General features: G+C 48.8%; 1 protein-coding gene across 1 annotated transcript in view; it reads right to left on the bottom strand.

The window, feature by feature from the left end:
• ARSG (arylsulfatase G) overlaps positions 1-26,134 on the bottom strand; it is a 127,344-nt gene that overhangs the window by 37,960 nt on the left and 63,250 nt on the right. Inside the window, exons 3-8 of the mRNA XM_012747430.3 lie at positions 21,099-21,286; positions 17,291-17,338; positions 14,123-14,234; positions 10,186-10,323; positions 1,755-1,951; positions 732-812 (exon numbers count right to left, since the gene is read on the bottom strand). Coding sequence (XP_012602884.2) covers positions 732-812; positions 1,755-1,951; positions 10,186-10,323; positions 14,123-14,234; positions 17,291-17,338; positions 21,099-21,286 — 764 coding nt within the window. The remainder of the gene's footprint in view (positions 1-731; positions 813-1,754; positions 1,952-10,185; positions 10,324-14,122; positions 14,235-17,290; positions 17,339-21,098; positions 21,287-26,134) is intronic.

The raw sequence follows: 26,134 nt of genomic DNA, 5'->3' as shown, positions 1-26,134 counted from the left end.
GCTAATTATTTCCTTAAGACAAATTCGTACGGAAGGAATTGATGCATCAAAAGGCATACATATTTTTCAAGCCTTTGTTCCATATGTCAAATTGTCCCCAGCCCGGCTGTTCTCTCAGAAAGTAGGTCCTTGTGGGGAAGCTTTCCCAGAGCAGATGGGAGCTGAGCTGGAAGCCAAAGGATGTTTAAATAGGGACGGAGGCAGCTGTGAGAGGCAGTACGGTGCAGTGAGAGCGCTAACTTTAACTTCGGTGGCAAGCCTGGCTCCATCCCCACAAACTGTGTGACCTTGGGCAAGTTGCTTAACCTCTCTGAGCCTCTCTCTCTCTTCACCTGTAAGTGGTGCTACTACTGCCTACCTGTCACTAATGTAAGCCTTACAGGCAATGCATATAAAATCCTTGCATAGTTGTATACTAAGTATTTCTTGAATGAATGAAATGAATTAACATGGAAGATTCTTTAAAAAAGAAAAGAAAAGAAAGGAAGGATAAAGAGCAAGGGAGCAGGATATTTGCTGGAAGGACTGGCTTGCTGGGAGAAGGATGGTTGCTTTGGGGGAGTACTAGTAGAAAAGGCGAGAAAAGGGTGGTCCAGGCTAGGCAGATACTTTCTCTCCACGACAGACGCTGGTGGGCAACCGTGTCCCTGTTTTACAATGATGCCCCTGAGGTCCAGGTGCACATTGGCCCTCCCAGAGGCAGATGCCCCAGCCCCAGCGGAGGCCCCTACCTTGACGAGTTTGCCAGGATCCAATGAAGGGCCCCACACTGCCCGCCAGCTCACACTTCTGAGCCCAAGGACCATTGTCTCCTAGAAACCAAAAACAGCACAACAGGTCAACGCTAGACAGAAAAAGGGGATTGTAGAAACAAATATGATCCCCAGCCTTGCAGAACTACCCTTGCTAGGGGGCCTGTCTCTACTGGGCTGTCAGAGAGGGGTGGCTTTTCCTGCTCCAGTGTACCCAGTCCATCCCTGCCAGGAGCCTCTTGCCCTCTGTTCCTTCGCCTTTTACATAGTTTCAGCAGTCCCATTACCAGGGTCATCGGCGTCAGCCCAGCAACTGTTTATTGAGCACCCGTTATGCACCCAGTGCTTCACACACACCATCCCATAATCCTCCAACATGCTGTGGGGTAGATTCCATTATTAGCTCAAAATTGCAGATGAGGAAATGGAAGCTTGGAGGGATTAAGGTAGAGCAGAGTATAGATTCTAACCCAGGTCTTTACTTGACTTGAAAGCAGTGCTTTTAGCCATTGCCCTGGCTCCAGACGGGGACCTGGGACATGTAGTGCATGTGTGGGCCCTTTCAAGGTGTCACCAGTTCAGCTCACTAAGGCCACTCAGCCAAAAGATGTGACCCGGTGACCGGTGGCAACTAGAGTCTTTGGGACCATGGATGGTGGTGAAGAGGGAAATCTCAGAACTGCACGAGGACTACACAGGTTCACAATGTCAAAGTCACTCATTAGCAATTAGGAGCAATACCCAGATAGCCCTCATCAGTACACAGAGGCCAGCAAGGGGCCCGCTCTGCCTGTGCAAACCTTCCCAGGGACTCAGTCTCGGAGGCTCCCATGGACGCGTGCTCAGCATTCAAGCCAACAAACATTATCAGGGTCCCAAGTTCAAAGCGAGCCCCCTCCCCTGTGAAAGAGGATTACTTAGCCAGACTCTGCTCTTTGGGGGGCGTTTGTGCAGGGTTATCCATTAGACCACAGTGAGGCTGGCAGGTTTTTACTACTTTACCTGTAAACCAGAGGAATGTGTTTTCTTTTGCTGTGCGGTCAACTTTGTCCTTGATCTGGCCCACCAAGCTGTCCATCTCCTGCAGACCTGCACCATACAGCCTGTGGCCCCCTGGGGCTGCTGGGATCTGGGTCACAGATAAGGGCACGTGCATATGGGCCAGGGCCACATAGAGCAGGAAGGGTCTTCCGCTGGCACTGAAACGGGAAAGCCAAGAGGTGACTCTGCAGAAGGCCCTCCTGGCTTGTCCTGCACCTCTGTGATCCTCCCTCACCTTGGGGAAAATCCCCAGTCCCCCTTCTGCCCCGTGGGCTCAGGAGGGACACATTCATCTACGGCCATCCAAGGAGATGTGGAAACAATCTGGTTAGCCACTAAAAAATAAGAATCATTGTAGTGTGGTTACTGTCCCTTACCATTTGCCGAGAGCTTGTTATATGGGACTCACGTTGTCTATGTTTATCTTCATGGTAACCCCCCAAGTTTCCTTTTTCAGATGAAAGATCAGAAGCTTCAGGATTAAAGGACTTGCCCCAGGTTGTGCGATTAGCATAAGTGTCAGAATCTGGATTTGAACTCAGATGTGGCTGAAAGCAAAGCCCTTGCTCTTAACTGGTTCACTCCACAGTCTAAGGCACACATATTTTTTAATTTTATCTGCTGTTTTGCAGCAGCTAGACCATCATGTCCACTGCCAGCCTCATCCCTTTCTAAGAGATGACTGGTTGGCTCAAGTTGACCACAGGGAATTCCAAGAACACACATGACCACCAGGTCACACCCAGCTCAAGGGTCTGCCAGAGGCCCAGGTGCCCTGCTGCCTCCATACTGATCCTGATTCTTCTAGAAAGTGCGGAATGAAAGGCTTGGAGGGAGCCGGGTGGCCTCTGTTACCACTCAAAAAGCTCCATGTCGGCCGGGCACTGTGGCTCATGTCTGTAATCCTAGCACTCTGCCGAGGCCGAGGCAGGTGGATTGTTTGAGCTCAGGCGTTCGAGACCAGCCTGAGCAAGAGCGAGATCCCGTCTCTACTATAAATATAAAGACATTAATTGGCCAACTAAAAATATATAGAAAAAATTAGTCGGTCATAGTGGCACATGCCTGTAGTCCTTGGGAGGCTGAGGCAGCAGGACTGCTTGAGCCCAGAAGTTTGAGTTTGCTGTGAGTTAGTCTGATGCCATGGCTCTCTAGCCGGGGCAACAGAGTGAGACTCTGTCTCAAAAAAAAAAACCAACAAAGCTCTACGTCTGTCCCAGTGCCATTCAAGGGGGGCAGTAGAACCATAGCAACAGCAGGCCCCTCCCCCAGGCCACACCCATGGGAGGGGGTCTTTCAGAGGATGTAGAGTGTAGCGGGCAAGCTTAGTCACGTATGTAGAGAGAGTGGCTCTAACCATGTCACCAGAGCTGCCACTTTCAGATTGGCCCCAGGGTCCTCCTTAGCTCAGCCTGGGTGACAGCACCTACAGCCTCAGTTCTGCATCCGGCCCACCCTGGAGAGACCCCCCGTCCAGTCTCCCAGGTGTACCGAGTGGGCCGGTGCCTGCCCGCGGCTCCCTCTGACAGGCGTGAGATCCAGAACACAGGTCCCAAGACGGGGACCTCTGCCTCCCCCATTTTAACCAACAGTTTCTTGGCAACATTTCTAGAGTTGAGTTGTCCAGTGTGGTAGCCACAAGTCACGTGTGGCTCTTTAGATTTAAATTAACGAAAATTAAATCAAATTTAACATTCCATGTCCCACATGCTGCCGCATGGACGATCCCTGAGGACATTATGCTAAGTGAAAGAAGCCAGTCACCAAGGACAGACACTGTGTGGTTCCACTTGCAGGAGGTACCTAGAGCAGCCAAATGCAGGGACAGAAGGTGGAACAGTGGGTGGCTGGGGACGGGGGGTGCAGCAGGGAAGAGTGATCGGGGAGTTAGTGTTTAATGGGGACAGAGTAGAGTTTCAGATAGGGAAGAAGAAAAAGTTCTACAGATGGATGGTGGTAACGGTTGCAAAACAATGTGAATATATTCACAATGTGAATACTTATTGCCACAGAACTGTGCACTTAAAATAGTTAAGATGGAAATTTTTATGATATATATACACACCTACAATAAAATACACAAACATACACACTCGTAAATCCAGTGTCTCAGTTGGGCTCCGGGGAGCACACCTGTAGTCACAGCTACGCAGAAGGCTGGGGCGAGAGGATCACTTGAGCCCAGGAGTTTGAGACCAGCCTGGAAAACACAGTGAGGCCCCACCTCTAAAATAAATAAATAAACAAATAAGTTCCTTGTCTAGCCACATTCCAAATGCTTGGTGACGTCCCCTCATTAGTTTGACATCAGCCACGGTGACAGTATTTACACCACAGGAATTGGCAAATGCTACACAGTGGGGCTGTTTTCTCTGAGACCTGGTTGTTAAAGATTTACCAGCTCATCGCTACATACGGGCCAGGGGTGGTCCCACAGCCCACCCTTTGTTACCAGCCCAGCATCGTCCTCCAAACTCCTCCTCATTATCAAAGTCACATTAGCACCCAAAGCAGTGTGTGCTGACGAGAGACAGCAAGAGCACACCAATAAAAGCGCAGGCTCGCAGGACTTGTATCCCAATTCCAGGATTTTTTAATTCATGGCTATATAACCCTGGGCAATTAACTTAACCACTGTCATCTATAAAACAGTGACAATCATACCTCCCTGCCAAGGTGGTTGTAATTATTAACTGCCCATAGCAAGCATTTAATAGACGATAGCTTTTTTATTAATCATTTTGAATGATACCATGCTAGCCGTAGTGAGGATAAATGGTACCCAAGGATGTACCTCTGTCCCTGCATCCCAGTGACAGGCTAGAATTCATAGAGAAGGCATCACGCAGAACCCACACAGACTAGTAACCGGGGGCATCTGTCCCTCAAGCCACCTCTTCATTATGCACCTGTGCTGAGCGGAAATATATAAGGGAGACCCCGAGCTTTCAAGGGAAAAAAAAAAAGCTGATCATAAGACAATATGATTCCACTTTTGTTTAAAAAACATGTTAATTTCAATTATACCTTAATAAAACTGGGGAAAAATAGGCTTATGTACCAGCATAGAATGGGGCCAGAAGAACATACTCAGGTCTATTAAAAGGGGCTATCTCTGGGGTGTGGAATTCAGGATGACTTTTTTTCTGTTTGTGTATATCTGCTTTCAGAGATTTCTAAGGAGAACACTCATTATTTGTGTGGCAAAACAAGTGGAGGGGTGAGCAGAGAAGAAAGGAAACAAGTAAGATGGCGGAAGGGGCATTCCTGGAGAGAGAGGTTGGAGGGGACAGGGGGGAGCTGCACTGAAGATCATGACGCAGGGACAGCCACTCCTGGAGGAGATCGTCTGCTCTGAAATGGGAACCGGCAGGCGAGGGGCACCCACCCCTCGGGAAGGGTCCCCAGATGGCGCCGATCAGAGAGAGGCAGGCTTAGGGGGAAGGCAGGGCTTCCCTCAGCCAGGGCGGAGCGGGCACCCGTGGGGACTCCCTGGGGAAGGGTGGACAAGGGGTCTCTCTGCAATGGCCTGCTGCCATAGCCGCTTGACCCCACCCACACATTTTGCCGTCTCCCTCAGGCCCTTGAACTCACAGACACCCTTCCCAGACCCAGACTTGATCTGACGCTGCCCTGTCTGGAAACCTTCTGGGGCTTGTTGCAGCCTGGGGGCCAGTCCAAACTCTGCATCCAGCCTTCTCCATCTGGGTCCCTTCCAGCCTTCCTCTCCTTCCCCCCAAAGGCTCTGCCAGCGCCCCACGAGCCTCGCCCAGCAGCGCCCTCCCTAATCAATTCCTAAGATCCAACTCAAAAGCCACCAATACTCCTCCTTTGCTCCCAGGTCATAGCTGGCTCCCTCCCCTCTGCCTTCACCTCCCCCCAATCATAGCCTTTTTTCCCTTTTTCCTTACAGCATTGATAAGATGCAAACAACCTGCATTACAGCCAGGTCTTTATATACCTGTTTCCCCAGGAGCGTGGGAGTCCCTCAAAGGCAGGGACACGTCTGATTCACGTGTGTATCCCCAGCACAACACTGGCACATCCCTGGGGCTGGGTAAAGTAACTCAGTCATTATGCTCTAGCAAGGCCCCACGCACTGGGGACAGAGGGATAAGCACTATAGATGATCCTCACCATCTTGGAGCTTAATGTCTAAGTGGGAATGGGAGAGAGAAAAATGCACCTAAAAAGTAAATTAGCTGATTATTTACAATTTTAGTACAGGTTGAATATCCCACATCTGAAAATCCAAAATCCCAAATGCTCCCAAATCCAAAACTTTTTGAGCACTGACATTGCACTCAAAAGAAGTGCTCATGCAAGCATTTTGGATTTTGGAAAATCCAAATCCAATGATTTTGGATTTTTGTACGTGGGATGTTCAACTGGTAAGCATCATGTAAATGTTCCAAGATCCGTAAAAGTCCAAAATCTGAAACACTCCTGGTCCCGAGCGTTTCGGATGAGGGCTACGCACCCTGCAGGAGCGACGGGGAGAAGCACACGGCGCTGTGGCAGGTGCAGCAGGGAACCAGGTGGGTGGGGGGAGGGGGAGATCCCTGAGAAAGTGGGACCCGAAGGGCCAGTGGCTGCAGGTGGGCCATGCGTGGTGGCCACTCAAGGCAGAGAGCACAGCACCAGGAAGATGTTAGATACAATTGCTCAGCTAGTCACTCCTTCATTCATTTACTCGTCCAATTTCATCCCAGCGCTCAAATAGAAGAAAGCAGCGGTCGAAGCGATTATGGGATTATGGTCTTCGAGCTGAGCCTGGATCCCTGAAGCGGGTAGGAGGTGGGTGTCAGGTGGGGACTGGGTGAGAGGGAGGAGGAGGAGGAGGCAGCACCCAGTGGGAGCACTAAGAGCAGCAGGGGATGACAATGAGGGGGCAGCGAGTCAAGGACGAGAGGGAGTTCTGCAGGTCCTGGGCTTGTTTCCATCTCTGCGCCTCTAGGACCGAGTTCTGAGCGATGAATGCCCAGGACCTTAGTGTGCTCAGGCTGCTTTAACGAATATGCCACGGCCTAGGTGGCTTAAACAACAGACATTGATTTCTCCCAGTTCTGGAGGCTGGGACGCCCACGATCAGGGAGGGGCTTGATTCTGGCTTGTAGACAGCAGTTTCTCACTGCGTCCTCGCGCGGCTGAGAGTAAAGGAAGTTTCTGTGTTTATCAGGACGCTAATCCCACCTTGGAGGCTCAGCCCTCCCTCACGACCTCATCTACACCCAGTTACCTCCAAAAGGCACCTCCTAATACCAACCCATGAGGAGTTAGAGTTTCAACATTAGTTTTGGGAAGACACAAACGTGCAGTCCGTTAACACCCTGGAATACTTGGTTTCCCAAAGGGCTCTGATTTTAAATATCTTGAAATCGCCACCTACCCGATCCATGTGTGCTTGCCAGACCCTGAATTCACCCCCACGTGCGATGCACAGTCCCCACACCCTGCAAGGAGCAGAGGCCGGGCCAGCTCTGGGACCCGGGAACCCACGCCGTCTACTCGCACCTTTTTTTTCCTGCTCAGAGTTCTGTTTGCTGCTTTAAAAACCCAAATCAAGGATCAGCTTTCAGCACTGATGCTAGATTAAGGGTCTTAACTCAGGCAGGGTGTGGTGGCTCACACGTGTAATCCCAGCACTTTGGGAGACCAAGGTGGGAGGATTGCTTGAGGCTAGGAGTTTGAGACCAGCCTGAGCTGAACATAGCAAGACCTTGTCTCTACAAAAAATTTTAAAATTAGCCAGAGTTGCAGTGCATGCCAGTAGTCCCGGGTACTCAGGACGCTGAGGCAGGAGTTCCAGGTTGCTGTGATGATGCCACTGCACTCCAGCCTGGGCAACAGAGTGAGGCTCTGTCTCAAACAAAAAAAAAAAAAAAGGGGAGGGAGGTGTACGGCTGGAGGAGTCTAAATCTAAACTCAAGGAAAGATCTAAGTGAAAGCATGCAGAGAAGCCCTGGGGCGGGCTCTTTGCCAGGGAGGAGCAGGAAGCCACACGCTACAGACACCTGGTAGTTTTGATAAACAGGTCCAAGTGGGGGACGGGCCTCGAGGAGGGGGCAGAAGTCATGCAGGAGGACGGAGCACAGGGCTGGGGGCCTTGGCTGATGCTCAGAAAACCATGCATGACTTGGCACGTCAACCCTAAAGAGATCAGCATGCCTCCGGATTACCCTCTGTGCAGTTAAACGCCAACGGGACTCATGTGACTTTGCGTTTAATAACTAATTAATAAATTAGCAAAGTCTTTGCCCTTTTTGTATGACAAGGAGACCATTAGTTGATTCATCTGTTAACTGATTAATTAACTGGTGGAAGTCCAGGCCCCACGCCCGCTTCAAAGAAGGCACTGAACAGCCCCCAGTCCCCAGCTTGTCACCTTCCCTCCCTCTCAGAACACGGTGTGGTTTCAGCCACTGCGAAAGTAGGTGGGACTGTCCCCGCCAGCCATAAAGCATCCACCTGCCACGGGGCACAGGGGCCTGAAACCATCTCAAAGCTCCCGGGAGATGCTCCGCTCTCCAGATGGGAGAAAAGGTTTTGCCCTTTTTATATCAACAATCTGAAATAAAACAACAGGGTTCCTCAGAAAGTCCTAACAAATCCTGAAGACGCATTCTCTGAAGCCCTCGGGGCTGCTTCTGAGATTAAGGTCTTACCTAGGTTTTATTATCCAGAAAACACGATGCCTGCATATCCTCCATTGCTGCCTTTACCCTGACCTGCTGACGTCTCGTGAAAATTTGACGTAGGTGAGCAAGGAGTGCACGTTCCAGGGGCTGGTGTGATCACTTACCCACAGGGGGGGTCCCCTTTTAATTCTGTGCAAGTGGACAGCCGTGCAGGACATTTCTTCCTGTCTACTTGGGCTAAGGCTATGAACAATACCAAGGGACCTATTGGAAACTATGCCATTGAACTTGAGGCATTTACAATCTTGGGAAAAAGACAATGGCTCTGTGGGGTCATTAGAGAGCAGCAGCAGGGCACTCAGGGAGTGTCAGGGCAAGTCCTGGGCGGTGGCTGTGGGTGCATGTATGCATGTGCTCTTGCACCCCTCGGTCTATGCATGTGCCCCCCAGATGAGCGTGCACAATCTGGGAGTTGTCCACTGTTTCACAACGTCCACTCTTTGCCCTGAGACCCGGCAGAGGCTGCAAACCAGCAGCCCTCACACACACACACACACACACACACACACACACACACACACACATACACACACACACACACACACGATTTGTTCGAGACACACTGTGGTTTGCTTCTCCTTTTGCTTTTTTGTTATTTTACTAGTATCATAGTTTAAAACATTTAAAGATCAGGAGATCTCACATAAAAGCCAGGTATCCCGTCTCTCTTGTAAAATGGTCAGATCTGACATTCCGGGCTCACATTTCCACAAAGAAGCAACAAGCAGCCGGGGCTGGGTAGCGGCTGCCCCTTTAGTTGCAGCACGTGCTTACAAATTCACCGCAGGCCCCGCCACTCCCTGATGCCTTACACTCAGCCTGCTTCCCTCTTTCAGGTTACCTGTCTGGGCCCCGTAGATATTGTCATTTGTAACCTCAGCAGACTGAATAATAGCCCGCAAAGGATCTAATTCCTGGAATCCCTGAATGCTACTTTATGTGACAAAAGGGACTTTGCAGAAGGAATTATGTTAAGGATCTTGAGACAGAGAGATTATCTTGGATTCTCCTAAATGCAATCACAAATGTTCTTATAAGAGAGAGACAGAGGGAGATTTAACTACACAAGAGGAAGCGGCAAGGGAACAATAGAGGTGGAGATTAGAATGATGTGGCTGTAAACCTCTAAACCTCCCAGCAGCCACTGGAAGCTGCTTCTCCCTTAGAGACTCCAAAAGGAAACAGCCCTTCCAACACCTTGATTTTAGCCCCTTAAGACTCGTTTCAGACATCTGGCCTCCAGGTCTGCAGGAGAATAAGTCACTGTTGTTTTAGCCTCTAAATCGGTGGCTGGTGGGTAGAGCAGCAATTAGGACACTCTTACACCCTGTCAACTAATGAATTCAACAGAATGCCTTGAGCGCCCAGAACACAGTGGGCAGGAACGACCCTTGAGGAGCTTATGCCCCAGTAGGAGAGGACAAAACGATAATGACAGTGGAACATGATCAAAGCAGCAGATGGGTAAGCCCCCAGGAATTCTGGGGATACCCTTGAGGAACTCCTAACCCCAGATGGGAGTTTCCAGAGAGAGTTGTTTTCCAATTTTACTTACAGGACACATGCACGTGTCCCTCTTGCTGAGCCACAGAGCTCTGCCGTGGCCTTGTGAGTAATGAGGTCAAGGAACCTGGTGCGTGTGCACAGGTGGGTGGGAGCAGGGGCAGCCCCGGGGCAGGGTGGGGGCTCCTCACCTGGCATGCTGGATAAACTGGGTTGCTTTCTCAGCATACTTCCGTGCAAGGTCGTTCAGGTTCACCGGCTGCTCCACGATGTTGAGGTTTTCATAGAGGGGAAGGGCCACGTCCGTGTAACAGTCTCTCTCGGGGTTCCTGGGTGTAGACAGTAAGGTTATTCATTCCCACAACCTGAGAAGTCATGGAGTAGAACAAAACGTTTCAATGCAACAATGCACGTAAATATAAAACACTTAACAGCCGGGCCCCAAGTGATTTCGCCAGCAGCCATTTCCTCCAAGTGTAAAACCAACGTATAATGCTTTCTTCCATTCCCTTTAAATAGATGTCCATGCTTCTTGGACAAGCTGGCCACTCCGTAAAGCTCACAAAGACTCTTGCGAGCTGGGGACATTATTACTCCCATTTTTCAGGGAGAGAAACTGAGGCCTAAACAGGCTACATCATTTCAAGCAGAATCCCGTAGACGATCACTGCCGGCTTCCTCCACCGTCCAACCTAAATAAATGATGGACTCTGTGGATGGTGTGCAACGCTTGGCATTTTCCAAGTCACCGATCAGGGCTTCGTGTGACACCAAGTCTGACACTAGGTAGGACAGAATATATAAGATGGCCTGGAACAACTTTAATTTTCAGCCATGTTTGGAGAATTTAAAGGAACTTTAGGGGTTGGGGAGAAAAAATGAGAGTTAAACCAATATCTTCTGGAAAAAAACAAACTGAGCCTTTGATCTTACAGATGGAAATGAACCTGACCCATGGCTGCCCCAGCGAAGTGGCTGGGCGGTTACTCTGGTCACGATCTCAGGCAAGTTTCCTAAGCTCCCAGAGCTTGAGTTTCCTTCTCTGTAGCACGGGCTTGCTACGGATACCCACACAGGGGTAGCAAGGGTCTCAAGGAGATAAATGGTTAGTGCGTTGCACACTGCTGGGTGCACTAGGAATTCAGTAAAAACTCAAGCTCTCTTGGCCCTGGCTGCCACAGAGAACCGGGAGGGAAGCCGAGAGCAACAGAGAGAGCAGCTGATGGGAGGCCCCTCAGGCAGACAAACTGTCCTACTCTTGCAGGGAAGAACCTGTGCAGAAATCAAAACTCCCCATCACATCCACACGCACACACGCTCTCCATTATATTAATAGAATGTAGGAGATAAGGTCAGGCTGGGGAGATAATTGCCCAGGACCACAAGTTTTTAAAAAGAGGAAGAGAGTCATCACCACGCTGGGCACGATAATGCTAATCCCATAGTTGTGTTGAGTTTTCCAGCTTTTGATTCCCTTAGTTGCAACTCCACCATCATTTCCATTCTCTCCCCCACTCCAATCTCACTTAAAGCCAACCCTTTATTTTCGATTTAATTTTATTTATTTATTTATTTATTTATTGAGACAGAGTCTCACTTTGTTGCCCAGGCTAGAGTGAGTGCCGTGGCGTTAGCCTAGCTCACAGCAACCTCAAACTCCTGGGCTCAAGCAATCCTCCTGCCTCAGCCTCCCAAGTGGCTGGTACTACAGGCATGTGCCACCATGCCCAGCCACTTTTTTTTTCTGTATATATTAGTTGGCCAATTAATTTCTTTCTATTTTTAGTAGAGACGGGGTCTCACTCAGGCTGGTTTCGAACTCCTGACCTTGAGCAATCTTCCTGCCTCAGCCTCCCAGAGTGCTAGGATTACAGGCGTGAGCCACCATGTCCGGCTCTATTTAATTTTAACATGGATTAAAAAGAGACTGGCTGACATATGTTATACCTGGATATGGCCAGCTGTGATGGCAGGTGTGATGGCCAGGCCACAGCAGGTGAAGAAAGCAATGAGATGCCCTAAAGCAGGGCTCCTCAAACTTTTTAGCCAGTTCACTGTCCCTCAGACCGTTGGAGAGTGCACATTGTGGACCCAGGACAAGTCAGCTGCTAAGCATGACAGGCAGTGGTGGCAAAAACACCCAGCCGGCCAGATAAATGTCCTAGGCTGGCAGCATGTGGCCCAGGGGCCGTAGTTTGAGGACACCTGCCCTAAAGTCTCTCTTCTCATGCTATGATGTGCATACAAGTCAACTGGGCATCTTATTCAAATACAGACCTCAAGGTAGGGTCTGGATTTCTGCATTTCTTTTTCTTTTTCTTTTTACTTTTTTTTAGACATGGGGGTTTCACTCTGTTGTCCAGGCTGGAGTGCAGTGGTGCAGTCATAGCTCATTGCAGCCTCAAACTCCTGGGCTCAAGCCATCCTCCTGCCTCAGCCTCCTGAGTAACTGGAACTACAGACCGCACCACCACACCTGGCTAATTTTTTTTTTTTTAATTATTTTTCAAAGAGACAGAGTCTCACTATGTTGCCCAGACTAATCCCAAACTTCTGGGCTCAAGTGATCCTCCCACCTTGGCCTTCCAAAGTGCTGGGATTACAGAAGTGAGACATTGTGCCCAGCTCAAGAATTTCTGCATTTGTAACAAGTGCCCAGGGAATATCCATGATGCCAGTCTAATAACCACACACTTTGAGTAGCAAAGATATGAAGGGCATGGGCTCTGGACTCAGAGACCAGACTGGAATCTCCATTCCTACCTCTTACCAGTTCTAGTGTGACCAGGGTAAGATAAACTTCCTTACCTGTAAAATCAGGTACATATCTGGGTCACACAGTGGCCATGTGGATTACAGATAGGTGCAGTGAGTGCCTAGAATGTAATAATCTCTCAATAAACAGCCACTATCACATGAACTATTGTGTTATTAAGGGGCCAGCTGAGACTCACCGTTCCCAAGTGGCTCAGACACCTACGGCCTTAGAAATAACCACAGCGCACTGTCTGAACAAGTGGAGCTTTTGTGGTTTGTGCTACTTTATAACCTGAGTAAGGCTTATCTTCTTTTTCTGATCGTAAATGCATTGCATCCCCACTGCAGAATATTTAGGAAACACAACAAGAAAGAAAAAGTGAAAACCGTCAGTCCCACAACCAGAATGAGCCCTTGATGACATTTTCGCATCTCTCTTTTTTTTTTTTTTTTTTTTTTTTTTGAGACAGAGTCTCACTTTGTTGCCCAGGCTAGAGTGAGTGCCGTGGCGTCAGCCTGGCTCACAGCAACCTCAATCTCCGGGGCTCAGTGATCCTACTGCCTCAGCCTCCCGAGTAGCTGGGACTACAGGCATGTGCCACCATGCCCGGCTAATTTTTTTTGTATATATATTTTTAGTTGGTCAATTAATTTATTTCTATTTTTGGTAGAGACGGGGTCTCACTCAGGCTGGTTTTGAACTCCTGACCTTGAGCAATCCGCCCGCCTCGGCCTCCCAAAGTGCTAGGATTACAGGCGTGAGCCACTGCGCCCGGCCTTGCATCTCTCTTTTGAGTCTCTCTCAAGAGGGCTACAAAGATCTGGATACAGAGGTAGTTAATATTATACTGTTGATGACTTGCTTCCTGCTTTTTTCACTTACTGTTACATCACGAGCATTTTCCCACTTCGTGGAGTATGTTTTGAAAACATCCTGTTTAGTGCCTGCACGGCATTCCAACGTCAGAATGCTGGCTTTCTTGTCCGGAGGTGAGGGAGAAGTTCAAAAGGAACCTTGCGCACTTTCCCTCTCTCTCTCTCTGTCCCTCCTTATGTCCAGTGTCTGGGCCAGGTGAGTGGACCAGGAGCAAAGCCAGCAGGCAGAGGGAGGAGGGAGGCCTCCGCCTGCCCTGTGTGAGACCTTGGCAGTACAAGGCGCCCCCCAGCTGAGCTAAATAATCCTGGAAAATTCCAGGGGAAAAATTTTGCAGACCTCACCTTTGCTGAAAGTTTTCTTGCACCCCTTGCAAATAATGGGTTTCGATTTGGACTGAATGTACTCGCTCTCTCTCATGTGCTGTCTTAACAGACCACAGCCTTAGCACTTGACCTTGCATTGGAGCCCACGGCAAATGCATTGCCCAGCATTACCTTGGTGGCCCGTCACCCTGTGGACACACTGGGCAAGGAGGGTGGTTGTAGCCCGGGGTATCAGTGCAGCCCATGTCGTGGCTATATGGGATTCCAAAGTAGTAATCGAAACCTGGAATAGAAGCAACTGGTTAGCACTCCCACTTGGCTACGCTCCTGTGCCTGCCTCCTTACACCCATGGCAAAAATTTAATTTCCCGTGGCTTAATATTGCAGTGCTATGTAATACGTAATTAAAAGAGGATTTGATTAATATCCTTTTGTAGTATGCATAGAAAATCACTTTGCCTGGTTCTGGCTGTAAAACTAGATTTGCGAAACATCTTGTGATTAGCACGAACCCAGATTGGGAGGAAGCAGGGAGAATTATTGAACACCTAACATCTTCAGTGCAATTATGGACACGTTTAGTAAGTATCTGGCGAAATCCTATGACATGCATGATACGTTAAGGGATAAAACAACAAATTCTGCCCTCAAGAGACTTTCCATCTGCAGGGAAAATAAGATATACAGATTAACCCATGAGAGATGGATAGGTTAGCCAATGAGAAGGATCTGAGGATCTTGGGGTCCCAGTGGCTTTGCCTGGGACTCCCTGCTCTGTGTCTCTCACAGGTGAAATTGCATTGGTACTTCCCAGCCCGGCTTTGGCGTGAAGTTTCCCACAGAATTTCCCACCCACTGTGACCCCCATTCCATTCGTACTCCTGGGACCTACAGCCTATAGACTCTCTGTCACTAGAAACTTTCTGTGTCATCTGTGACACAGGTCTTCCCCATTAGTGATGCACTCCTTGGGCTAGGACGTTAGATCTTTGTCAACCCAATCTGGGGTGTATATAGCATGACTAGTACATGTTTGTTGTGCTGAAAAAAACTTTTCTGTTACCTCCATGCTAGCCTGGTTTGTACAAACAGATTTGGATATGCCACAGGTCAATGACACAGCCCTGAAATGTTACTGCATTTGGTATCAGGATGTGTCTCGACCAGAGGCATCAAACTTTTTCGGTAAAGGACCAAAGAGTAAATATTTCAGGTTTTGCAGGCCAGATGGTCTCTGTTGAGGCTACTCGATGTTGCTGTAATGCAAAAGCACCCGGAGATAGCCGGGCTTGGTGGCTCACACCTGTAATCCTAGCACTCTGGGAGGCCAAGGCGGGCGGATTACTCAAGGTCGGGAGTTCAAAACCAGCCTGAGCAAGAGCAAGACCCCGTCTCTACTATAAATAGAAAGAAATTAATTGGCCAACTAGTATAGATAGAAAAAATCAGCCGGGCATGGTGGTGCATGCCTGTAGACCCAGCTACTCGGGAGGCTGAGGCAGGAGGATTGCTTGAGCCCAGGAGTTTGAGGTTGCTGTGAGCTAGGCTGACACCACGGCACTCACTCTAGCCTGGGCAACAAAGCGAGACTCTGTCTCAAAAAAAAAAAAAAAAAAAAAAAAAAAAAAAAGCACCCAGGGGTAATATGTACACAAATGAGCATGGCTGTTTTCTAATAAAACTTTATCTACAAAAGCAGGCTATATACTGGATTTGACCCACAGGTCTATACCAACCCCTGGTCTATACCATCGGCATCCTCAGACCCAGGTTTAGAAAGAGGTCCCGTGTTTACAGGAGCCTTGATCTGAGGAACAATCTGAGGCAGCAGGAGGACGCAGGATGCACAGAAGAAATGTGTGACTGTGTGTGGCATGATCCAGGGCACGTTTGAAAGGGCAGCCATGGGGCTAATGGGAACCAGCACAGGGCAGCATGGAGAGGGTACAGGGGGCAGGAGGAAATAGCAGTGAACTTGGAGGTGAGCATCAAGACACCTCAAAGTGTCCACGCCACAAGGCTTTTGGGGACTGTCTGGTCCAAGAACAGCTGGTACATAGGAGGCGCTCACTCCCCATGGCCACGGCAGACACCACGAGTCCATCATGGCACCACTTCTTGCCCACTGCACAGGACCCGGCCTCGGGATCCCCCAGCACGGGACTCTAGGAATATGCACTCGAGGTGCCAACACCCTGATCTGGCCCAAACCCTCATTTGTCAAGTGAGAAAACCGAAGACAGAGGAGGAAATAAATTCCGGAGTCACTTTTAGTTCATGGAAAAACTAGGCCTTCGCTTCTCCCATCTACCATTTTTTAAAAAGCACACAGGGGAGATGCCACTGATGCCCACCTGGGGCACAAGGGAGAAGGGGGAAGGAAGGAGCACAAAGGGGAGGTGGGCCGCTGTGGAGGGGCTGCCGCAGGCCGGCTGCAGTTCAGTTCTCCCGAGTCATTCTCCAATTGCAAAAACCTCAGACGCAAACCTTCCCCCAGGCCTAGGACAGAGCAGTGAGGCTCTTTTTGGAGGAGATAGGGAGAGATATTGGGGCAGGGGAGGGGAGGAGTCTGCACAATAGTCAGAGAGCCACATTTAAAGAAAAGGCTGCCCGTTTGCTTATAAAATGGCAGGAGAGGAAGGGGAAGCCAGGTGGGGCCAGGGACAGGGGAGAAGCCACATGAGCTGGGCTCACGGTAAACTGCTTTTAAGGGAAAGTCCACGGGCCCCCATAGGAAGCGGAAAAGGTCAGGGAAGGAGCAGTGCCATAAGCTGCAACGTTGAAAAACCATCCATAATTCAGTGGATTGGACATTTGGAGAATCCATCTTTCAGCAAACTGATTTTCAGAGAATTGGCTTTGGCAGCTTGATCTTGGCCTACTTCCCCAAGGCCAGAGGGTGAGAAATTGCAGGAAGCGAGAGGCTGCAGGAAGAGGCCAAGAGGCAGCATCTCCTGTTTGGGTCCACAGCCTGGTTTCCTGCCTCAGTGAACCCCCCAGGCAGTTTTTACGTCTTCCCAGATTAGCCGTGCCTGGCCCTGACGGGGAATGTTCCCTGAGCTGTAAAGACCTAGGAGACAGATGGAAACTGATCGGTCAGCGATGGGGCAGCCATGTGGCTGACGGGCACCGAGGAAGGGGCCCAGGGAAGGTGCCAACAACAGGGCTGTGAGCCTGGGGGGGCCCAGCACCCCACACGCACCCATGTAACCTTGTGAACAAAGATGTCCTAACTTAGGGCTGTCCCCCGGGGACAGGCTTAACTGTTAAGGGAGTCCTTCTACACAGAGGTCTTTATTTTCTGTTTCCCAGGTAACAAATCCCCAAAAGAATTCTTACCACGGAAGTTGGGGTGATAAGAGCCATGGTGCCCAAGATGCCATTTGCCTGTAGAAAAACCAGAGAGAGAGATTTTCAGAAGACTACCCATGGGGACAGCGAGCCCCTCTAAGGAGCTGACCATGCGCTCAGTTCTCCATCGGTTCCGCCCTGCCCCTAGGACGAGCAGGGACAGGCTGCCAATGCAGTGCGGAGGCCAAGAGAGGGCATGGGGGCGTGGGGACAGAACGCAAGGGTGACTGCAGACCCACCAAGGAAACCCACAGAGAAAGGGGGAGTCAGGCCATCCCCAGGAGCCAGGAGCCCAGAGAAGCCAGCTGGCTGCACCGCTGGCCCTCAAAGGGGGTTCCACAGCCACAGCGACCCCACACAGCCCCTTGCACCCGCCCACACTGGGGCCCCAAAAAGGCACTCGGTGGCCCAGGGTGCAGGTGCACCGCCCCACATGGTCTCAGCAAGGCTCCCTGCCCCGCCTGGTTTCATCAGCTTCCTCTCTGGCAACAGCAGCGGCCGCAGTTCAAGCAGCGAGACACCTACGGGGCAGCAAATGAGGAAACCCGGCCGCCCCACTGCTGCTGCTCCACAAACGGGTTCAGTCTGGGGGAATAATTGGGCAGCGTGAGCTCTGACAATGTCAGAACTCTCTGATCTGCTCGTTCCACTCTGAGGAGCGGACCCCAGGGAGATCACCCCCCAAGGCGAGGGGGCAAAGAAAAGAATGTGGAGCAAAGATCAGAACAGTGGCAGCATTAAACCGCACAAAGGACACAAATTAATGGGCACCCCCAGGAGTATGTCTAAGCAAATCATCTCTTGGGGCCTCAATAAAATACTACCAAACCGATTAAAGACAAATGCATGTAGCAAAAATCAATCATCAGTGACCCTGGATGAGGGTCTATGGGAGTCCACTGTTTCCTTTTTGCAACTGCTCTATAGGTTTGGGGGAGGGGAAATTAATAAGCAACTGAGGGAAATGGATTATGCATGATGTGGAAATATATTAATAAAACAATATTTTTTAAAAAAATAAAATTGATTTTTTTAATTATAAAAATTATAATAGATAAAATTATATTACATGGAAATAAATATAAAATAACATGGGGAAAACAAGTAGAACCAGAGGTATGTACACTACTCAGTAAAAATATACACATGGATCAAGATTAGAAGCTAAGTGTGAGTGTCATAAATGGACTCACTATTCCTTTGATGGGTTTTTAATTTCTCTTGTAAGTGCGTGTTAGTTCGTAATTTCAACAAGTGGATGTGCTTAAATATCCTGTCCAGGACTTGCAAAAGATGCCGTGAGTAGAGATGAGGGGACAGCAGCAAAACAAATAGTCAACCTGTAATCAGGTGTTCACTTGGAGTTTAAAGGCATGGGGGGCGGGGAGCGAGGGTTGGTGTAAGTGAGATCAAACCTAGCTCCAGAAGAAGCCAGTACCTCTGCCACAGCACAAGTTTTGAAAGTCAGGCAGCCCTGCAACCAACCCCTCCTGGCTGCAAGCTTTAAATGGACACATGTCACTCACCATGTCACTGGTATAGGAGGGTAGTGAGCCCACAGTGGGAGCTTCACCAATAGTGTCTGTTTTTTTTTGAGACAGAGTCTCACTCTGTTGCCCAGGCTAGAGTGCCGTGGCATCAGCCTAGCTCACAGCAACCTCAAACTCCTGGGCTCAAGCAATCCTTCCGCCTCAGCCTCCCGAGAATCTAGGACTACAGGCATGTGCCACCATGCCCGGCTAATCTTTTTTTTTCTTCTATATATATTTTTTAGTTGTCCAGCTAATTTCTTTCTCTCTTTCTTTCTTTCTTTCTCTTTCTTTCTTTCTTTCTTTCTTTCTTTCTTTCTTTCTTTCTTTCTTTCTTTCTTTCTTTCTTTCTTTCTCTTTCTTTCTTTCTTTCTTTCTTTCTCTCTCTCTCTCTCTCTCTTTCCTTCCTTCCTTCCTTCCTTCCTTCCTTCCTTCCTTCCTTCCTTCCTTCCTTCCTTCCTTCCTTCCTTCCTTCCTTCCTTCCTTCCCTCCCTCCCTCCCTCCCTCCCTCTCTCTCTCTCTCTCTCTCTCTCTTTCTTTCTTTCTTTCTTTCTTTTTTAGTAGAGACAGGGTCTCACTCTTGCTCTGGCTGGTCTCAAAGTCCTGAGCTCAAAACACCAGCCCAACTCCGCCTCCCAGAGTGCTGGGATTACAGGCTTGAGCCACTGCACCCGGCCCACCAATGGTGTCTTGGTGTTGATGTTGTTAACATAATTATACCTCTGGGTATAGAGAGAAAGGGATTGGAAAGAGAGAAGGGAGGGACCTTAATTGTTCTCACCTACCTCCTGGGGCGTGCCCTTTGCTATTTGATAACCAAGAGGGGCAGGTGGGGCCAACACCAGAGGCGCCAGCCCTGGGTCTGGGTAGAGCAACCTCCTGCAGGTGTACAGGTTTGTTCAGGCACCCATGCCAGGCCCACAGGGACCTCTCGCTGTCCACCTGTTTGTCAGTGCACCCCGCCTGGCCATTTCCTGCGTGGCAGAGAGAGGCGGGGATCCCAGGGGACCCAGTTCTTTGAGAGTTAGACTAACAAGCACAGGCACAGCTGAGGATGCCGTTGGGACTACCGGGTCATCTTGGCCCCTGGTGGGGCGGCAGGCAGTGAAGCGCAGCCTGGGGCGAGGCCCAGGCTGGGCCACATTGAACAATTGCCCCACGACCTGAAACTCAGCTCTCTCACCAATCCAGTAGGGAAATAATCATCTCAGTGCAAATAAACACTTAGCCCAGTGCCTGCGACACAGTAAATGCGGAGTGAGAGACGCCTAAAGAAAACAATTTAAAGGGACAGGAATGTGGCAGACGCTCCTGGTCTCCCCAATACCCAGGTCCCCACTTGCCTGCTGAGGGAACTGTGCTTTTGTTCAGGATGGGGGATCACCATGCCCAAGTCCAAGTCAATCAATCATAATCTTGTCCCCGGTTTCTGAGCCAAGGGGTGCAGTGAGAGGCAGCCACGTGACCCAGCTCGAGCCAGTAAGATTTGAGTACAATTCTGCCAGGACTCGGGGACTGTCTGAGAAACGCTTTGTTCTCCTGATAAAAGTGGACAAACAAGGCTGGCACCACCTCTAATCTCGTCTTCCTTCCTTGAGCCACGTTATGGTAAAGGACACCTAAGTCTGGCCGGGCGAGGTGGCTCACGCCTGTAATCCTAGCACTCTGGGAGGCCGAGGCAAGCGGATTGCTCGAGGTCAGGAGTTCAAAACCAGCCTGAGCCAGACCCCGTCTCTACTAAATATAGAAAGAAATGAATTGGACAACTAAAAATATATATATACAAAAAATTAGCAGGGCATGGTGGCACATGCCTGTAGTCCCAGCTACTGGGGAGGCTGAGGCAGGAGGATCGGTTGAGCCCAGGAGTTTGAGGTTGCTGTGAGCTAGGCTGATGCCAGGGCACTCACTCTAGCCTGGGCAACAAAGCAAGACTCTGTCTCAAAAAAAAAAAAAAAAAAAAAAAAAAGGACACCTAAGTCGCTGTATGGCAGCCAGGAGGTAACAAGCGTGAGGATGAACTCCAGTGTGCTAAGGATGGCAGAGCAGAAAGGACTAGAGCACCTGGCTCTTGGTGGCATCTTTGAGGAGCCAAGCCAATGCTTGTTTTAGTGGGAGGAAAACAGCTCCGCATATGTTTTAATCTACCGTTAGGTCTTTTCAGTGGCTTATAGCTGAGGGCATCCCTGCCTTCCCCAGCAAGAAATGCAGAAGGAAGCAGACAAGAGCAGAAGAGGCGGCCGCCGTGCAGACGGGTCCGGAGTTACCTATCATCCCAGTGACGTAGCCGGCCTGCCGCAGCACCTCGGCCAGGGTGGTCTCGTTGAGCGGAAGGCCCCCCACAGAGCCGACTGCAAAGTTGTGCGTGACTCCATTGCGAAGGCCCAGCCGGCCCGTGAGCAAGGAGGCCCGTGAGGGTGAGCAGGTGGAGGCAGCTGCGTGGAAGTCCACGAACCTGTGTGGAAAGGAGAGGGGGTCAGTTCGAGCGGGTTCACGAGGGCAGAAAATTTAAAAAGCGGGGGTGGGGGAAGCGGTCAGGGCCTCTCCAACCACAGGATGCCAAAGCAAGAGAAAAGGCGGTGCCCACTCCGTTCCTGGGATTCTGGTGCTGGGCAAAAGCAAGGAAAGAAAGTGAAACCCAGAGAGGTAATGCAACTAGTCCAAGGCCATACAGCTCATTCTAATGGATTTAATCCAACATATTCAGACAACCCTTCAGACAATTCCATATTTCACATTTGCCTACTCGCTATTTTTTAATGCCCAAATCAATACTTGAGGCTCTTTAGGGTCATTCGCAGATATCAGCAGACCTAGAAAAAAGTGAGTCACCCCGATGTGCACATTCCCAGCTGAGGTCAAACAACGTGACCTTCTGCCTTCTTGTTTCAGCTCGCATGCAATAAACAAGTGTCCTCCCAGTCTATTCACTCCCAAAGTTTTCACATTCTTGTGCTTCTTCTTGGTGAGTTCACTGTTTCATGGCCCCCACGCCTAGTGCTGAAGTGCTGTGTCATGTTTCTAAGCACAAGCAGGCTGTGATGTGCCTTATAGAGGAAACACAAATGATAGACAAGCACCCTTCAGGCATGAGTCATGCCGCCGTTGGCTGTGAGTTCAATGTTAATGAATCAAAAATATATGTTAAACAGAGGCACACACCACAGTTATGTATCGATCAGTGGATGAAAATTCTGTGACCACAGCCTCGCAGGAACCTAACCCTATATTTCCTCTAGGAACAAATTCAGTATTCACTAATTCAGTGTTCACAGTGACCTTATAGAACAGGGGTCCTCAAACTTTTTAAACAGGGGGCCAGTTCACTGTCCCTCAGACCGTTGGAGAGTGCGGTGCACATTCCACACATGCGCACTGAGGGCCTGGGACTAGCCGGGCTGCTAAGCAGGACAGGCAGCGGCGGCAAAAACACCCAGAGGGCCGGATAAATGTCCTCGGTAGGCTGCCTGTGGCCCGCAGGCTGTAGTTTGAGGACCCCTGTTATAGAACATAGCTATTGCCAATAATAAGAATTGACTGAATCTATTATATATTACTATATTCGCAGCCCTAAATATAAAAGGAATCTAGTCATAGTCCTACCCTTAAGGGATGTGCAACCTCATTGAGAAACCAGACATGAGCAAATTCAAGTAGCAATAATACACAACAGCATGTATTTAAGACCCCTCATAAGTGCCAAAGCCATAGGAAATGAAGACAAGGAATGTTCTAGTATCAAGACAGGCAGAAAGAAGTGGTGATGGTCCAAGGATCAGCAAAGTCTCCATAGCGGAAGTAGGACTGAGGTTGGAATCTAAAAGATGGGGCTGTCATGAACACTCTGAAAATCACAAGGACAGGCATTCCCAGGGGAGGAACAACAAGATGTTTTAATTCCTGCAAAAGGAAACACTGGAAGGATATACCAGAAGCTAATAAAAACTGGTTTCCCACAAGGGGTGGGTGAATTGGCGTGTGGTGGGGGGGACGGGAAAGCAAGATTCTCTGCAATATGCTGTTATACAGTTTGACTTTTGCACAGTGTAAATGTTTAATATAGTCAAAACATAAAGTTATACCACAAGGGAAAAATAAGCAGACCCTATAATAAAATGCAACACTGAAATGAATGAATCCAACTCTTTAACAAACTGTTAATTTGGCCACACGGAGGAAAGAATCATTTCAAGTAACATTAGCACACAGTATTCTGGCTGTACATCCTCAGCAGGATATGTAAATCTAAGGGCAAAAAGAGCTGCGAAGAAAGTTTAAACTTCACTCAGTGGCTGTATTACTGGTAGCAATACTGGGTTTTGAGATTTTGAAAGTATTATGATTTATGGTCAAGTAAAGCAAGTAAGTAATTATATTAATGTTCCTAATAGGGAACCAAGATTTTCGGTGTAAGAGGTAAAGATATAAAATAAAAGAAGTTAGGAGCTGGGTGTGGTCACACCTGTAGTCCCAGCTACTAGGGAGGGTGAGGCTTGAGCCCAGGAGTTTGGGACTGCAGTGAGCTATGATGGCACCACTACACTCCAGTCTGGGCAACAGAGCAAGGCTCTGTCTCTTAAAAAAAAAAAACAAAAAAAAAAAACATTAAGAGCAAAGCTATAATGTTAAAATTAATTAAAATGTCATTATGAACTCAATACCATCCACTGAAAGGGCCTAGAAACACTGACACCCCCTGCGACAATGAGCACACCTACACCCCAATCTTTGTTTCAGACACCATCCTGTACTAAAAGGAATCGGATCTCTTTGGGGAAATAGCTACCTCGAGGTTTGGAGAAGGGGGAATACCAGGGGAGTCTGGGACATCTTGTCCTTGCCAGGAAGCAAAGACCCGGGAGCCAGCTTGCAAGTGCTCCCGCTGGCCAAATTTGGGATAATTCGGGCATCAAAAAGAATAATTATTGTAATTGATTGTAAGCCATGAATAAATAAAAATCCACGAGCCAACACTGACATTCAAAAACAGTCATTTGCCACCATCAGAGGAGAACATGATACTAACTCCCCACCCAAAGAATTCATAATTAAAGGCAAAGGATTGGACATCTACCGACACTTTCGAATGACCCCTCGTCATTCCTGGGTGACGAGGGAAGCACTCCTGTACAGAGGGCAGCAGCCAGCACTGTGGGAGGGGTGGCGGGCTTAGAGAATCGCCGTTTTTGCAAACCCTCCCCATCTAATGACTGATAAGCAGTAGACGCGCTGGGAGTGGGTGTTCACAGTGTCACCCCCGGGTCACTCACAAATTGAACAGACTAATAATGGTGCCTTGACCTTGTATGTCGCCTGACAGGATGCAACATGAAGTTTATAAAAATCAAAGATTCTTGCCAAAAGCATTTAACCTGAATCTAATCAAATCTCTGAACCTAATTTCCAGGTTACAGGAAATACAGCCCACAGAAGAGCAAATTAAACGACACCACAAGGAAATAATTTAACAAACCAATATCTAGATAGTCTACAAGACAACTGGTCCAGTTTCTTCAAAAAGTCAGTATCACGGGATAAAATGGGATTGGGCGTGAGTCATATTTACATTAAAGGAGATTAAAGAGACAAAACCAAATGCAATACATGATCCTTGATTGGCTCCCAGCTCAAATACACTGACAGCACATTTGGGGGATAATTAAGGAAATTTTCATATGGGCTGGATACGAGATACTAGGGAATTCTTGTTCATTTTCTGAGTATAACAGTAGCATAACAGGCATGTGGAAGAATATCCTTGTTCTGAAGAGATGTATACTGTGGTATCTATAATGAAGAGTCATGATGTCTGCATCCTTCAAATGACTCACAGAAAAAAGAACGCATTTATAGATGCCGTGGACATTTGTGCTTGTTCCAACTTTTGGCTACTGCAAACAGTGTGAACACACATGTATTTAGTATTTGCGTGAGTGCCTGATTTCAGTTCCTTTGGGGTAATTCCTGGGAGTAGAATTGCTGAATCACATGGTAATTAATCTATAAGATTTTAAAACAATTATCCCTTCTGATCTGGCTTGAGTGTAACTTTTTAAAAAAAAAAAGAAAAAAAGAAAAGAAAAGAAGAACAAAGGAAGGAATCCACTCTGTTGCTCTGCGGACCTCCAGGGCCCTCCAAGGCCACCACCCCTACAGAGGCCACCAGAAAGAATATTCTTATCGGCACCAGGTCCACCTGATAGAGCAAATATCAGCAAAAATAGCTAAATGTTAACAATGGATGAGTATACTGGTGTCTTTTACTATTCTTTTAATTTTCCTTTATGTTTGAAATTTTTAATATTAAAAAGTTTTTTTAAATGATGGAGGTCTGGAGTCTGGAATGAAGCAGGCAGTGACAGGGGGCTGGCTGGTGGCCCTGCTGGAGCAGGGAGGAGGGGACTCGAGGACAGCGAGCAAGGCATCTCAAGACCCTGTGGTTCCCGGGCTGCTGAGGACCTCAGTGGGCAAGCTCCATCACCACCTTGGGCAGAAGGGACAGCTGACATGGGGAGGACCGGGGCTGCTGGCCCATAGCACCAGGGGTTAAAACGTGAGGTTTAAAACAAACTCCACCTGGACGGACATCACTTACGATGGACATTACTCTCTGCTGACCAGGACCACCTGTAAACTACAATCCTATCAGTTTCTAATGTGTTCACATCCCTCTGTGGCATCCCATGGAGATGTGCCCAGCCTGGTTACAGGGAGTGGGACCCAGAGCCCCCGCCCTTGCCATGACCTTGGCCTCTGCAGAGGTGATGGCCCTGGAGGGCAGTGGGGTCTGCAGAGCAACAGAGTGGATGGATATATATGCTCTTCCTTTCTTTTCTTACTTCTTTCCTTTAAACAAAAAAAAAAAAGTTACACTCAAGCCTAGAGATCAGAAGGCAAAATTGTTTTAAAATCTTACAGACTAATTACAGTGTGACTCAGCAATTCCACTCCCAGGAATTACCCCAAAGGAACTGAAATCAGGCACTCACACAAATACTGAATGCGTGTATGCTCACAGCAGCACCATTCGCAATAGCCAAAAGGTGGAACTAGCACAAACGCCACGGGCAGGCAGATGAAGAAACAGACGGTGGCACGTCCACATGGTGGATTATTACTCAGCAAGGAAAAGGAGTGAAGTACCAGTGCACACGGCCACAGGGACAGCCCCTGAAAACATTACAATGCGGGAAAGAACGTAGACACTAAACGCCACATGGTGTATGATTCTATTTATAGGAAAGATCCAGAATGGACAAATTCGGAGACAGAAAGCAGACTCGGGACGGTAGAGGCTAGAGGG

The sequence above is a fragment of the Microcebus murinus genome, chromosome 18 (genome assembly GCF_040939455.1).
Source record: "Microcebus murinus isolate Inina chromosome 18, M.murinus_Inina_mat1.0, whole genome shotgun sequence".
Lineage (NCBI taxonomy): Eukaryota > Metazoa > Chordata > Mammalia > Primates > Cheirogaleidae > Microcebus > Microcebus murinus.
Note: the sequence above shows the minus strand (reverse complement) of the source record. Positions and strands in the feature narration are given on the sequence as shown.